The sequence below is a fragment of the Chlorocebus sabaeus genome, chromosome 9 (genome assembly GCF_047675955.1).
Source record: "Chlorocebus sabaeus isolate Y175 chromosome 9, mChlSab1.0.hap1, whole genome shotgun sequence".
NCBI classification, from domain to species: Eukaryota; Metazoa; Chordata; class Mammalia; order Primates; family Cercopithecidae; genus Chlorocebus; species Chlorocebus sabaeus.
Window position 1 is genome coordinate 104876714 of NC_132912.1, and position 15394 is coordinate 104892107.

General features: G+C 55.5%; 1 protein-coding gene across 8 annotated transcripts in view; it reads right to left on the minus strand.

The window, feature by feature from the left end:
* LDB1 (LIM domain binding 1) overlaps window positions 1–14933 on the minus strand; it is a 35791-nt gene extending 20858 nt beyond the window's left edge. For 3 of the 8 annotated variants that reach the window (XR_012094039.1, XR_012094037.1, XR_012094038.1), the window contains exons 1-10: window positions 14512–14764; window positions 5805–5907; window positions 5627–5671; window positions 5440–5515; window positions 5242–5344; window positions 4902–5074; window positions 4278–4400; window positions 3960–4043; window positions 3744–3867; window positions 3389–3537 (exon numbers count right to left, since the gene is read on the minus strand). Coding sequence is in view for 3 of the 8 variants with exons in the window: in XM_007963940.3 (XP_007962131.3) it covers window positions 2467–2697; window positions 3389–3537; window positions 3744–3867; window positions 3960–4043; window positions 4278–4400; window positions 4902–5074; window positions 5242–5344; window positions 5440–5515; window positions 5627–5671; window positions 5805–5907; window positions 14512–14536 (1236 nt within the window). In the remaining 5 variants the exon portion in view is untranslated. Of the gene's footprint in view, window positions 1–1900; window positions 2698–3388; window positions 3538–3743; window positions 3868–3959; window positions 4044–4277; window positions 4401–4901; window positions 5075–5241; window positions 5345–5439; window positions 5516–5626; window positions 5672–5804; window positions 5908–8774; window positions 9369–14511 lie in introns of those variants that run through there. The other 5 variants (XR_012094041.1, XR_012094040.1, XM_073019296.1 and 2 more) reach the window with 4 other exon arrangements.
* Window positions 14934–15394: the final 461 nt, after the last annotated feature.

The window sequence follows — 15394 nt, forward strand, 5'->3', positions numbered from 1 at the left end:
CAATCCTGCTACTCTCTTAATCCCTCACCCAGGGACCTTAGCACCAGGGAGACTAATTTAGACCTCAGCTGGTGACCGGGTGCAGCAGATCATGCCTATAATCCCAGTACTTTGGGAGGCTGAGGTGGGTGGATCACCTGAGGTCAAGAGTTCGAGACCAGCCTGGCCAATATGGTGAAACTGTATCTCTACTAAAAAAAAATATACAAATTTTTCAGGAATAGTGGCGGGCACCTGTAATCCCAGCTACTTGGAAGGATGAGGTAGAATTACTTGAACCCAGGAGGTGGAGGTTGCAGTGAGCCGAGATCATGCCACTGCACTCCAGCCTGGGCAACAGAGCAAGACTCCATCTCAAAATAAATAAACAAAACAACCAATAGACGTTAGCTGGGCTAGTAGGCTGGGGGCTGGGTAGGGGTAGGAGTCTCCCAGGTACTCTAAGTACCTCAAGACCCTCTAACCCAAGCCCCCTCCTAGGCCAAGTCCCCTCTCTCACCCCTCCCTCAACAGCATAATCCAGGGCAGTCTATCCTAGGAATCTGCCCCATGAGGGCCACCTGTCTGGCTGCCCCATGACAGCTAGGGGTGAGAAGCAACAGTCCTGGGGTGAGAGGTGGGGAGCAGACTGAGAAAGTCAATTCTCCCTCAACTTTGAGGGAGATGGGGCCAGGCTGGGACATATGGGAACAAACTTTAGGGTCTTGGGTGAAGGAGAGGTATAATTCAGGGAAACAACTTCAAAACAGTGAGGAGAAATGTGAGGTGAGAATGAAGGGATCCAATTCATACAGTCTTAGGAACTGTAAGGATGGGGAAAAGACTGCCTTGGACTGAGTCATTATTAGGCATCAATGACCAACCAGGACACTCTCAAACCAAAAAGTCTCTTTATTGATCGGTACCATACATGACTCAAATGGCCCAAAAAAAAAAAAAAAAAAAAAAAAAAAAAAAAAAAAAAAAAGGGCATTACAGTTGGGGTGGGATGTCCACCTTCCTCACCCCTTCCCTCAGCTCCTGACTCAATACCCTTCCAAAAGTGGCAGCTGGAGTGGAGGAAATAGGGTGTGGGGGAACCCAGAATCCAGAGGGAAGAGTGGGGAGAGAGGTGGTGCTAGCACTTCCTGGGACTGGCCACAGGAAAAGGCAGCAAAGCCACAGAGCTGGCCCAGCTGCGTGAAACCCTGCTCCTGGCTGCACCCTGGCGGAGCTGAGGATCCCGGCTGCCTCCTCCTCCTCCTCCCTGCTATGAGGAAGGAGTGGCAGGGGACACTGGCAGGTGAAGACCCTCTACTTCACCCAGAGGGACAGACGCCTGTTTCTCTCTGGTGGGCTTAGAGCTGGGACGTCATCGGTGGCCCCTTCCCCTCTGTGAAGGACAGAGTAGGATTACATATGCAGTTGGAGGGGTTGAGGGAGGAAGATTCTGGAGGAAAGTGGCTAAGCCCCTCTCCCATCCCATGCCTGCCCAACTGAAACAAAACCAAAAATACAGCAACAAGGCTGCTCCCTTCTCTCCAGGCTCCCTAAGGAGCCTCCCCTCCCCACATCCTAGACAGCTGCTCTTGTGGAGGACTTGTAAGGAATATACACACCATAGGGGTGGGGCTGGAAGAGAGGGAGTCACGAGCACTAGGAGGGCAGGCCAGAGTCCAGATAATGGGGAGACAGAGACAACAGCAAGGGTCTGTCACCAAGATGTGGCCACCAATGTCCCACTACCCCATGGCATGCCTTCCCCAACTGCAGTCACCCAACAGGAAAGTGGGAGATGGCAAAGGGTCTCCTTGGTCTGAAGCTCTCACATTATATAAAATGGTATGCATACCTCCCTCCCCCCTCTCACCCCCACCTAGACCCTAGGCCCCCATCTGCTAAGAGTAGGGAGGTAGCTGGACTTTTAATAGGGGGAAGAGGGGGGGACATGAGTGATTTTTTTTTTAACTTACATTTTTAATAATATTATTTTTTTAAAAACTTGGAGCTGGGATAAGTGGCAGCTGGAGGAGGAGCCCAGAGCTTTACCCCTCTATTACCAGCTGCCTAGGGGAAGGGGCATTCAACCAAGTCCCATAACTTTAAGTCCCTAAGGGCTGTGGGTATAGAGAACCCCAGGCTTGAAAGGGGTAAAGTCAGGGGGATGGGAAACCCAGAATCTGGAGTGAGGATGGAGGCAAATGCCCTGGGGGGGTGGTCAGGACATGTCTCAGAGGCCCAGGTTCCAAGTAGGTATCCACATGAGTACCCCCTTCCCCTAAAAGGCTCTGCAGAGGCCAGGCCCAGCCCAGGGCCACTGTGGGGCAAATCTTGGCACCTGCCCCAGCGAGTCCAGTTCCTCCTTGAAGCAGGTGGATGGAGGCTGCCCATTTTAGATGCTCAGTCTCTTCATTCTGTCTTCTGCTTCCTAGGGCTGCGAGAGGTGGGGCAGATAGGCAGAGCACTGGGTGGCCACGGCAGGGCCTTTTACTGGGAGGCCTGTGACGTGGGGTTCTCCGATTTGCTTTCTTGGCTGGACGGAGGCTTGCTGTTCCAGGGGCTGTTGGCGCCCAGTGCAGGGGAGTTGTTAAAGCTGTCCTCGTCGTCAATGCCGTTGGCTGCGTCAAACTGGGTGTTCTCCAGCCGGGTGATGAGCCTCTCGTCCTCGTCCCCGAACTCCCCGCCCATCAGGGTGGGCTCCCCCACCACCATCACATCCTGAGAGTGGCGGAGGTCCCCAAACATAATCGGGGCAAGGGCTCGCCCGGCCCAGGGCGGCAGATACCCCCAGAGCCCCAATACCCACCCTGGAAGCTCAAGAGTCCCCACCCCCTCCTCATACCCGAATTTAAAACCCCAACTCCTGACACCCTCAGCTCCTGGAATCCTTCCCACTGAAGAACACCAGAGCATCAAAGCCTTTAGCCCATATCCATTCCCCTAACTCCCTAGCCCGTCTCCCCAAAATTTTAGGGGACTCCTCAACTTCTGTCTACATGTAAGAGAAAGGGAGTAGATCAAACATGAGGGAGGGCAGTGTGTGCATGTGCAAGGGCATGTATTCTGGATCTGCAAACACTCCAGTCTGCAGGTCTTTCTATCAGTGTGAGTGTGTGCGCTGGATGGTCTGTGAGCCCCAAGCTGTCTGTCCTGAACGTCTGTATGTCCTCATGGCTGTCTCTGTTCCTTTATGCCCCAGCTTCCTACGGCTGAGTCTGTGTGATCACACCCATGCAAGTGCCTGACAAGGACTCTCTCACCAGTAAAAGCAGTTAGCCCATGCTGGCAGAGCACATGAAGAAAACTGTCTTTGCTTCTATGCCTGCTAGTGAGCTCAGGCTTGGACACACAGGGGTCAGGGGTGAGCAGTGGGGCAGCCCAGAAGAGAGAAGAAAGCCGAGATGCTTACAGGTACCTGGCTGGAGAGGGCGAAGGTGCTAGCTGGGCTCTTCTTCTTGCTGTTGCTGTTGTTGGTGTTACCGCCCCCCGAGCTCATGGTGCTGCCCCCTGACATTTTCCGTTTCCGCCGTTTGCTGGGCTGCTGACGTGTGGGCTCCGCTGTGCCGGGGAAAGGAGGCTCAGATGGGAGAGGGCCCCAGGTCCCCTATTCTAAATTGTGGCTCCCAAGGAGCATGAGCCTGCCCTGATCCCAATTTTATAGACCCAGGAACAAGGAAGGGGCAGGGAAAACTTCAAAAGGAAATAAAGATACAGCTTTGGGGAGCAGTGTGAGATCCTGGTAAGAGCAGGTGCAAGGCACTCACCGGGGGGTGCTACCATGCGCTGCCACTTCTGGAAAAGGCAGGTCTTGAGGCAGTCGCGGGGGCTGAGGCTGTAGGTCTTGTGGCGGGACATGAGCTCTTGCATGGGCTCAAGTATCACACAGAGCTAGGGGTCAACAAGGAGGTGGCTTGTCAGGGGACAGACATGGAGCTGAGACTAAATGGACTGGGGCAGAAACTGGGTGGTCAGAGACTCACTCGGAGGTAGTTGAGAGTGGAATTGGACAGCCCACACCGGGTGATGTTTTTGGAGAGCTGATCCAACATCTGGGGGTCTTGGGCCTAGAGTGGGAGAAAAGACAAGCAAGAACACTGACACCTGGGTTGCCTCTGCTCACCTGCCCTATCATCTGAGCATTTTAACACTCCTGAGAGAGGATTCTCTCTTATAAAACCTGCTGTTCAGATGAAGAAACCCTAACCCTCTGTCTAAGGCCAGTCAGGAAATGACCGACCTTGTTCCACCCTTCCCCCTGCCTGCCTTCACTCGTGTCCTGGGTCCTGCCCACGACTCACATGCATGGCAAGGATGCTGCGGGGGATGAGCTCTCGGTGCTGCCGGATGCTGAAGTGCCACGTCTTTATTCGCATCATGTCGTCAAACATGAACTCCAGGTACAACCGGCCCTCCACACACACCTGGGGACAGGCTTGTCAGACCCCTGCCCCCTCCCCACATACCATACCTGAAGATATGTCTATTACAGTCTCCCATTTGGTTACAACTCTACCATTGCATACACTTTTGTCACCTGCACATTAAATCTGGGTGCACAAATGTCACAATACTCCCCACCCATATACCTGGCCCTTACACACACAGACACACAAGACACACACACACACACAGTAGAAAATCTTAACAGATCGTCCTCTCCCCATGTAGCTAGCGATACACCCATCTGCTCTATGCTATGTGAGGGCACACTCTTGTTCACTCATGTAGCCCTAGGGCCCAGAAAACTATCCCATACAAACATAATACATGCTTGCTGACGGTTGCAACATGCCTATCCGCCCTTCTTATTTTGCCACTTCACAATATGGCTCCCTGGAGAACAGCTGTGAGTATACACTGGGAGAGAGGACGGGAATCAAACCCAGGTGCCATGGTGTTCCACATCCAGCTGGGTTGCTGACCTGGGTGAACATGGGCTTGCCATGCTGGGTCACCATGCTGCCCTGGTCACAGTCGAGGGACACAAAGTTGCTGTGGAATGCCTCCTTGGGGTGCTTAAGAACATAGTACAGCTCCGTAGCACCCCCCTCAAAGATGCTGCGGAAGTAGCGTGGGATCAGGGTCCGGCCAATGGCTGTAGAGATGGGACAAACTCTTCAGGACAAAGGGACCGCAAAAGGGGCCAGACAGATGCTTCCCCTACCAAGCTAGATATCCCCTGGCACTCCCAGACCCACTTCTAGACTTTAGAACTACACAGGAGGTATACACCCCCATAGCAAGACCCCAGAGGTCACTTACTATATCTCTTTGGTCCATCCTCCAGGCAGAAAGTGATGGTCAACATGGCATCGTCCTCAAAGAACTCAGTTGTGAATGCATCCCACCAGAGATTGTCACACTCCTAGGGAACATGGTGAGGTGTGTTCATGTCATAAGATATCCCATAGGGTGCCCAGATGGCCCTCCTGCTCCCAGTTCCTTTTCCCTTGGCAATACCTCTGTCCAGTTCTGAAGCCGTTTGTTAAGCTCGAATATTCTATAGTCAGTTTGGTTGCCATATGGTGTGTGCCTCCTGGAGGAAGTGAAGGAGGCAGATCAGTAGGAGTGGAGCCTCCCCACCCCACCCCCTACCTCGGCCTTCACCCAGTGGAAATCACCTTCTTCCCCACTGGACTCCACTTACCCAATCCCTGGCTCCAGGTATGTAGGCGGGTACATGGGAGTCGGGCTGTGTAAAGTAAGAGGCTATGAGAATGGGGGTGGAAGACAGGAATTATTGGGGGTGGGGGGCTACTCCCTCCCCTTTCCAGGCAGGATCCCACCTGGAGAAGGGTTAGGAAGTGGCCAAGAGACTCACTTACCCTACATCCCGATCTAGCATGGTGCCGGGATGGAAGGGGGGGAAGGCGTTGCCGTTCGGGGGCTCCTTCGGCGAGTACAGCTTGAATGACTTTGAGGAACAACCTAGAAGAGAAAGAAAGGAGTCATAGCTGGGCTCGGTGGCTCACATCTGTAATCTCAGCACTTTGGGAGGCCAAGGCAAGAAGACTGCTTGAGCACAGGAGGTCGAGGCTGCAAGGACCAGCCAGGGCAACATAGCAAGACCTCGTCTCTAAAACCAATTTTAAAAGTTGGCCGGGTATGGTGGGGCACGCCTGTAGTTCCAGCTACTTGGGAGGCTGAGGCGGGAGGATCACTTGAGCCTGGGAGGTTGACACTGAAGTAAGCAAAGATCATACCACTGCACTCCAGCCTGGACAATAGAGTGAGACCCTGTTCCTAAAAGAAAAAGGAGTCCCCTGACCCCCTCTTGGGAGCTCTCCGATAAGCCTGCTAGACTGTGTGGATAGGGATGGTCTTATGGAGCTCCCTGGCCTGCTTACAAGAGAGTGGTAGAGTAGGGGAGGGGGCTACTCTAGGGAGCACCTGTCTCTCCTTCTAATTCTGGCTCCAATCTTATTTCATTAAGAAACAGAGTATTCCACCCTAATCCCAGCGCATACCCAAGATCCCATTTCTTCATTTGGCTGAGTCCTAGATGACAGAATAGAAATTGAAGCTGGGAAGAATTATCACAGAACAAATAAATATCCAATCATTAGAATCTAATTTTGATAAACTCCCTTCTAATCTACATAGTTTCATTCAATCATCACAACAACCTTATGAGGTAGCAGGGCTGACCATAACATTCCCATTTTACAGACGAGGCAACTGAGGGCTCAAAGGAACTTGCCAAGATCATAAAGCTAGTAACTCTCAAAGCTAGGACTTGAGCTTGGATCTTCTGATTCCCACATCCTATACTTTCTACCATCGGACCCCTCTATTGCCCTCTAGAGACCAAAGTGGGGGTGGAAAAGGGGGGATTTTCGAACTCTGCCCCTCCTCCACCCTCAGGGTCTCAGGAGGGCAAGGGATAGAAAGATAAATGGGGGTGGGTGCCTGTTGGGTGCGGCCTACCAGATAACCAGTTGGGCCTTCTGCCTCCCCACTAACGGCCACTCCCTTATCAGCCCAGCCCCCACCCCTGCCCCCACCAAGGGTAGAGAGTATTGTTTTCAAACCAGAAACCCAAAGCCTCAACCCATTTTCTCTTCTGAGACTTGGGAGTGGGGGAGGTGGCAGATAAGCCTCCTTTGGTTCCCACTCTACCTACAATTGAGAAGTAGGTGGTTTGGGAAGGAGCCTATGTTCCTCAGTCTAGGGGCGTGTGGTCACTAGACAGGGGTCTTGCTAGTGTGTATCCGTGATGTGCACATGTCCTCTCTCTCACCTCACCTAACAGCAAACAGTTCCTGGAGTACTGTTTTCTGACTGGAAGAAGTGTTAAATTCATAGTTGGGTATGAGCCAGGTACCCCTACAACTTTGTTTCCCCTTCTCACCAGATAGGAGGGGAAACTGAGGCACAGTCCCAAAAGTCATCTGACTCCAATCACATTTGCTTCCTTGGGTCCCTAAAACTTGACTGCATTTGGAAGGGTAGCTAGATTGGCTGTATCTATATCTCCTCCCCAACTTAGACGCAAAACCTATTTTGTTCCTTGGGGGGAAGAGACAAAAGAAGACCCTGTGCCAACATGTGTCATTTTATTCTCTCCCCAGGGCCCCATCCTCACAATGCAGGCAAAAGGAGGGTCCCAGACTGCACAGTCTCTGAGGGTGCCAAGAGTCAAAGCCTGTGTGTGCCTGCACACACGTGTGCCTCATCCTGCCCAGCAGGCTTCCACCCTCAGCTCGCCCTAACATGCCTATCAAGGGCTGGAACCCAGCAGCCCCAGGCAGATTCAGATGCCCGCAACAAGCCCTCACCCCATGCACGAGCTCCACATCCATATGCTCCAAGAACAGCACACACAGCCTTCACATGCCAGTCTGGACTGAGCCTGTGTCTCCAGAAAGACAGTCCCCACTCAGCCACTAAGTCTCCCCACTACACAGACAGGCAGACTAAGGCCACACAGGAAGCCCAAGCTCACACGGCCCACCAGAGACCAGACCCGGGCAATAAACCCAAGAGTAGATTCTCAGACCTGGCCCTCATCCCCTAATTAGGCCATCCTTTCTCCCATAACTTAACCACCCCTGCCTCCTCAGTTTAGGGGCCACTTGAAATGTGTCAGCTCAAGAACCTGAAGAGAAAGGAGGCAGGATGCCTGGGTTTCTCTCCAATTTTGTAAAAAAAACTCTCAGAGCCTCCATTTCTCTCTCTAGAAAATGAACAGGCATTGTCTGGGCCTGGGTAAATAGCTCTGAGGAGCGAAAGCCCAAAGCTCTGGGCCTCTATTTACACCTCCAGCGAATGGACACAAACTCAGCATCTCTCCAGAGCCACTCAACTCCCAGTAGCTCCAGCACAAGGGCTTGGGAGTGAGTAGAGAAGGGGAGGGACATCACCCAGACCATCTGTCCCTGTTGCTGCCTGTCCCCAGCAGCAGGAGTAGAGGGAGCAAGGTGGGGGGACGGGGGTGGGTGGGTGGGAAGATGTGTCATCCAGCCCTGTAGTCAGCCATGGCCCCCCTCCCACCTCTAGCAATCTGGAAGCCTTTAGGAAGGGGGAGAGAAGAGCCCAGAACTAGTAAAGTTTTCTCAGGGTGGAAGCTGCATCCCGGGGCTGAGGGGGGCACCTCCAGCTGGGCATTGCCATGGTAACCAGGCTGACCAGAGGGCAGGCCCCCTCCCTTTAGGGGCTGGCCACAGGTCAGCAGGCCTGAGCGCCCCGGCGGCTCTGAGCTGGGGCACCTCTCCCCTAGCCCGCAGACCAGGCCTGGGCCGGGCTGAGGGCCTTCCGCCCACCCCCCAACAGGCTTGCAGGGTGCTCAGACTTACCTGGGAGAACTGAGGGGGCCAGGAGAGGTGCGGGGAGCGACTGCAAGCCCAGAGGAGTCCTGGCAGGGGTGAGGGCTGAGGAGGGGACAACTTCAGCAGCTCATATCCCGAGTGGGACAGGCAGGCCCGGCTGGGAGCTCCACTCCGCCGGCCGCACAAAGACTCGCACGCACAGCCTCGGCCCGCCCCGCGGCGGCCGCAGCCCCGGGGGAAAGTTACAATGGCCACTGGGCCGGGCGCCGGGGGCCAGGGGGCCGGCCTGGGGGGCGGGGGACCGCGGGGAGTCCGGAGCGTTCTTTGTTTGCAAGGTTTCCCTCAACAATGGCTGCTCCGCTCTTTCCTCTCTCCTCCTCCTCCTCAGCTCTCCCCGCCGCCGCCTCTCGCTGCCTCTGCCTCCGAGCAGCCCGCCCGCCCTCCCCAGGGCACCGGGCCCCTCTGCTGGGAGCACCAGGAGAGGCAGGGCCCGGCACTCACACTCACTCACACTCGCACACTCAGACACACACGCAGCGCCCGCCGGCTGCCTGCCTTTCTCCCTTTCTCTCCCTGCCTCCCTCCCTCCCCGCTCGCTCTCTCCGAGCCTCTCTCAGAATGAGGCCCCAGGGCGGGCGGAGGGTGGAGCTGCCCCCACCGGCCCCGCCCCCTCCCTGAGAGGAAAGAGGAAGAGCAAGGGAGGGAGGGAGGGAGGCTGGGACGGAGGGACTGCTGAGAAAAACAAAAGAGAAACAGAGACTGGGAGAGACAGGGGACGGATCAGATTGGGCCAGAAGAGACCTGGATGGAGGAGAGGCCTGTGGGGGCCAGGAATGAAACGCAGCCCGCCTTCCCCGAGCCCTAGGCGAGGTGATCAGGAGTGAGCAGGAGGGCCAAAGCCACTGGCAGAGATGGAGGAGGGCGGGCTCCTCTGCAGACTCCAAGATCGTCAAAGCACCTCCCAAACCTCCCCCAAATCTTTCTCGCCCCTGTGATCACTCAGGTTGAAGGCAGGCCTGGGATGCCACCCTGGGCTCCCCTGGTGAAATCCGGGAGAAGCTGGGGGGAGAGGCTCCAGGGGGTTATTTTTGACAGACACACATTCTGACATCAGCCTGTAAACACTGATTGGAGGGAGGCGGACACTCCAGGCTTCCCTGCCCCCAACCCAGCTAAGTTCCAAGCCTTGACTTAGATCCCCCTTAACAGGAAGCCCCCTTCCCCACCACCACTGAAGACAAGTGGGTGCCAGGGAAATAGGCATTGTCAGAGCTAGGGAAAGCCAACTTGGCCATCCAAGGGTCCCCAGAAGGAGCCTAGTGTGCTGCTGAATCCTCCCCACCACCCCAGGAAAAAAAAAAAAAAAAAGGTGTGGTTAGTGGATAGGGCCTGTTCTCCCATCCAGCAGGGGCATCCGGAGGGAGCAGGTATTTCTATTTTTTTTCCCAAGGTAATTTTGTTGTAGCAGGAGGGGGTATTTCTAAAACTTGGGTAGTGGTCCAGACCTTACTCTTGGACCAATAGGAAAAGGAAAACACATAGTGTACACACACACACACACACACACACACACACACACACACGGGAAGGGGGAGCGCAAACCTTCTATTTCCTTCTTTGCAATTTGAGTGTCTGTTTCTCTACTCCCTTCCCCCTACCCTCAACTATATTCACACGTAACTCCAAGGACAGGATTTCTCATGACATATTCACTAGTTAACTGTGCAATAATATTGCACCTGGCTCTGTGAACATCTTCCACATAAATAACACATCTCACTTTCACATAAATCAGTACCTGATACACATTTCAACCTGTGATACATCTTTTTTCCAAGATGGAATCTCGCTCTGTTGCTTAGGCTAGAGTGCAGTGGCGTGATCTTGGCTCAATGCAACCTCCACCTCCTGGGTCCAAGCGATTCTCCTGGCTCAGCCTCCTGAGTAGCTGAGCTTATAGGTGCATGCCACCACACCCAGCTAATTTTTGTATTTTTAGTAGAGACAGGGTTTCGCTATGTTGGCCAGGCTGGTCTCGAACGCCTGACCTCAGGTGATCCACCCACCTTGGCCTCCCGAAGCGCTAGTATTACAGACATGAGCCACCGCACCTGGCCATCAACTTGTGATATATCTCAAATCCTAAATATACCCAAATCCTGGATACACACACACACACACACACACACACACACACACACACAGTCTAAGCCATACACACTGGGACCTACGACACGCATCCTGACCTCAATACACACACCAAAACTGTATTATAACCCCTAAACCTGTGACAGCCTATTACATACACACCCTGATCATTTATTATGCAAGGACTTAACCCACATAAATCACCCTCTCTGAAACCTGCGTACCATTCCTCATCATAGCCTGGCCATAGAAGAAACCCTAGCTTTTATAAACATACTGAAATCTACAACATTCAGCCAGACCCTGCAACATACAGCCTATCACCAGGACTTAAGACATTCCCACTGACTCCCAAATTTACAGCTTACCTCTGGGGTAATCCCAGTTCTCCCCCACTGCCTTTAAACTTTCCAAAGTGCATTCACAGGCAGTACCTCAAGAGATCCTCATAGCACATAGGGCCAAATATCCTAACAGTGAGATCCTAACAGAACCCACTGAGACAGGATGACCAGGGTGGGTTGGGGGTTGGGAGGGTTGAACCCTGCACTTCTAAATCCACCAGATATAAGCCAATTCCTACTGCAGCCATTCCTACTCCCTTCCCCCGCCAGGCCTCAAATCACTATCCATATGGGGAGGGGGAATGCGCTCTGGCTTTTGCCTCCAGCCCAGAGCTCAGAACCCTGACCCAGCCTGTCTCCTCAGACAGGAGGGACTACAAGGGCCCTCCAGTCTTGCTGTAGGGTGGAGGGGCCCTTAAATGCCAAGATGTATCAAGACTGGCAAACCATTCAAAACAGGCCTTCTAGTTCTCCTTCTCCAGGAAGTCTGCTCCTTTCTCTGCTCTGACCCGATCCACCTAGTTGCACAGGGCCGGAACAGGTCCAGCTAAAAAGAGCAAGTCTGAGTTAGAAGGCCTTAGAATTGGTGGTGAGGTGGAGGGAGCAGCAAAGAATGACAAAGATGATGAGGAGAAGTACTCCTCCTGGAGGTGGGGACTCAAAGGACAGTAGCCAGCACCAGCCCACAGGATGAGGTACCAGCACTGCCCCCTGCTCGGGCCCCTGGGGCTCCCTGACCCAGGCCTCCAGTGTGCCTGCCCCCCTTCCTTTGTCTGTGCCCGGCCTCCCGTTGGCCTGGCGCTCTGCCATCCTCCTCTCCTGGCTCCCAGCCGCCACCACTGCTGCCTCCTCCCCTCCCCCTACTCCTCCCTGCCTTAACCCTTCTGAGCCACATGCTGCCCCAGACAGGCCCTGGCCCCCTCAGCATATTGCTCAGGGTGATGCCCTTTAGCAGAGGCTCTCCCTGCTCCCAGTCATTCCAGCCCCAGAAGCTGGTCCTCACCCCAGAAGCACTATGGGAGCTGGGCGTGTGTATGTGTGTATCTTGTGGTGTTTCTGCATGTGCATGTGTGTGGGTCTGTGTGCGCTCTGGCTTCCCTCAGTCACATGTGTGGGGCATGTGCTGTCTCTGCCGGGCTGGGGGAGGAGGAGGAGCCCGGAGACAGCAGAGCACAAAGGAGAGACTCAGACAGGCAGGCAGGCAGGCAGGCAGGCAGGCAGGCGGCAGGCGGCCTGCCAGGGCGCCTCAGCCCTCACCCCAGGGCTGCTCAAGGTGGGGGAAGTCTTCAGGCCTGGACTGCTACATGCTGCCATGCTGCCCTCGTGTTCAAGCCTGTGCTCCCCCATCCAAGCAAGTCGCAAGTCAGGTCCCCTCTCTAACCCCAACTGCTACTATTCCCCACTTCCAGTCTACTCTGAAGCCCTCCCCATGTGGTTCTCCTTAAAGTCTAACCTCCATCCATCCTCTGTGGCATCAATCTACAAGACTTCTTCACGATCTGGAAAAAGACTCCCCACTCTTCCCTGTCTTTTGCCCTCTCTCCCTCAGTCAGACCACCAGACACAAAAGGAACATGCCTTCTGGGGCACTGACTGAAGTTGTCTTCCCACCCACCCACAAACCCCTGGGCTTGGGCCCTCTTCCTGTTCCCATTCTGCTCCCAGAGACTAAGAAGAAGAGATTTTCTGTCTCCTACCACTGGACACAGGCACCCTGCCCCAACTTCAGGGCCAACCTCCCATCCACCTCCAGCCTGACAACCCCTCCATACATACATATTAGCTTATGCGTTATTTGTAGGAACTAAGAATCACAATTTAAGACTCATCCCTCTAGCTTGTTCAGATCCTTAGTTTAACTGCTCTGCTCATGTGCGGTGATGGAGGGTCAGGGCCCTGGGGTGGGCTAAGAACATGATGGATCTGAACGGGGTACCCAGCATGCGGCAATTATAAAGGAGAAAATCCACACATAAACATGTACACCAAGCTGGTAGGAGAAGAGACGATGGGGCCAGGCAGGATTCCAGCTTGGCAAGCTCTTCCCTCTCTTCTCCCCAACCTTCTGCAGCAGGAGCCAGTGGTTCCCATACCCGGATATTCTAGAATTCTTAGGTTCTCTTATTCCTCCTTCTGGGAACCATGCCCCTTAAATATCAGCCTCAGCAGGTACCTGAAGTGTTTGCCCAGCCCAGCTTGGCCTGGGTCACATGATTTTCAAGGAAGCTTCCGCGCTGGTAGCTTCCCGTGAGGATCTGTGGGGGAGTGAGGGGTGTCCAGTTGTGAAGTATGTAGCCAAAGGGGGCTACATTCAAGGACACTGACTTCCAGGAGAAAGCTGACTCCAGTCTGGGGCAGGAGGGCCAATTCCAGGACCCAGAGTCCCAGGGCTGGAGACAGTGTGCCCGTGAGGCCCTCTGTAGACTACCTCTCCAGTCGCATGGCTTCTCTCTTTCCTCCTGGCAGTGAGGTAGATGCCCCCCGCCACCCCTCTATCAGCCCCTCAGGAAAAAAACTCAGACCTAGGCTATCCCTGGCAAGAGCTGATATGTTTTGGGGAGGCAGGGATCTGAGCCTGGGTCCTCTCTCAAGTTCTCGGTTTGGGTCAAGTATTGCTCCCCCAGCTTACCTCTCCACAAATCACTCTATTTTCTAGCCTGCCCTCCCACTAGGGCGGAGATGCCAGACCCAAGGGTCCAATTATCTGGCACCTCTTAGGAGTACCATCGGTGCCTCAGGAGGGTCAACCTTCCCTGGCAGCAGGAAGGAAAAGTTGAAGGGGGGGGCAAGATGGGCCCCAATCAATACCTCCCTGCAAACACGGTACTCAGAAACAGCATGGGGGGGATGTCACAGGATAGGTAACAGGCAATGGGCAGCAGGGAAGGGGGGGCAGCCCAAACCAGCCAATCACAACTCTATGGTGACCTGAGGGGGGGGTCAAAAGTCCAGAGTCACTTCTGATTGGCTAACAACCTGGAATTCTGAGAATTTCAGACCCCCCCAACCCTCTCTCCAATTAGCCTACCCCCCAAAAAAACATACACATAAGCCACCCCCAGCGTCTCCTCCCCGTGTTTCTGGACTGCTGCGCATTTACACAGTTGGTGAAAACCCTCACCGCCGGCCTGAGGCCCCGCGTAGCCCTTCCAGCCCCCGGCCTCCCCTATGCCATCGACAACCCCCCAGACAAGTTCTCGACAAACACGGGGTGAGGGGTCCGCGGGGACGGTTGGGCAGGAAGGGGCCGAGTGGCCGCGCGCCCCACTCACCAGGACAGGCACAGCCCACTGACATCTTCACATCGCCCGCCGCTGGGGGCCCAGCCGAGTCACGGTGCCCGCCCCTCGCGGGGACAGGCCGGGCATGAGCCGCCGCCGCCGCCCGCGGCCCCCGCTGCGCTCGCCGCCGGCCGGCCCGGCCTCGGCCCAGTACGGGCGGCCCCTGGCTGCGGCGAGGGGCCTGTCAGACGCGGAGCAGACAGGAAGGAAGCCAGGCAGGAAGGCGAGCGGCCTCTGCGTGTGTGCGCGCGGGTGTGAGTCCGCGGAGTGTGTGTCCGTGTGTGCGCGTGTGCGTGTGCGTGTCTGTGCGCTCCCGCCGCCGCCGCCGCCGTCGCCGAGCGCCCCCCTCTCCGCCCTCGCGCTCGCGCTCCTTCGCGCTGGCGCCGGCTCCCCAGCCCAAGCCGGGCAGGGCCGGGCTTTATTAATATGCTAATTGTCCTGCTAGTGGGAGGGGAGAGCCGTGTCAAAGTGACCCGGGAGAGCGCGCAGCAAGCGACGACGTGCGTGCGCCGCGCGGCGGGAGGGCGGCGAGGGGCTGGGAGCGCCCGGGGAACGGCATGCATGTGACGCAGCTTTTAAAAAAGGAGACGGAGGCAGAGACCCCAGAGAGGGAGGGCGAAGGGGAGGGCGAAGAGGAGGGCTTGGAGGCGCAGCCGAGCGCTCGGTGTCCGTCCTCCGGGTGCCGCCGGGTGGGGAGCCTGGCTGAGCCGGAGCGGGAGCCGCGGCTGGGGGAGGCGGAGCCGGGGTGGGCAGTGTGGTGTAGCTCTCTCCACCCTGGACCGCGCTCCGGGAGGGATAAGGGACTGCGGACCCCCTGCCCGTGCTCCCTGCTGAGATGCCAGCCTTCTTCTGGAGGCCCCTTGTTTCGCGTCCC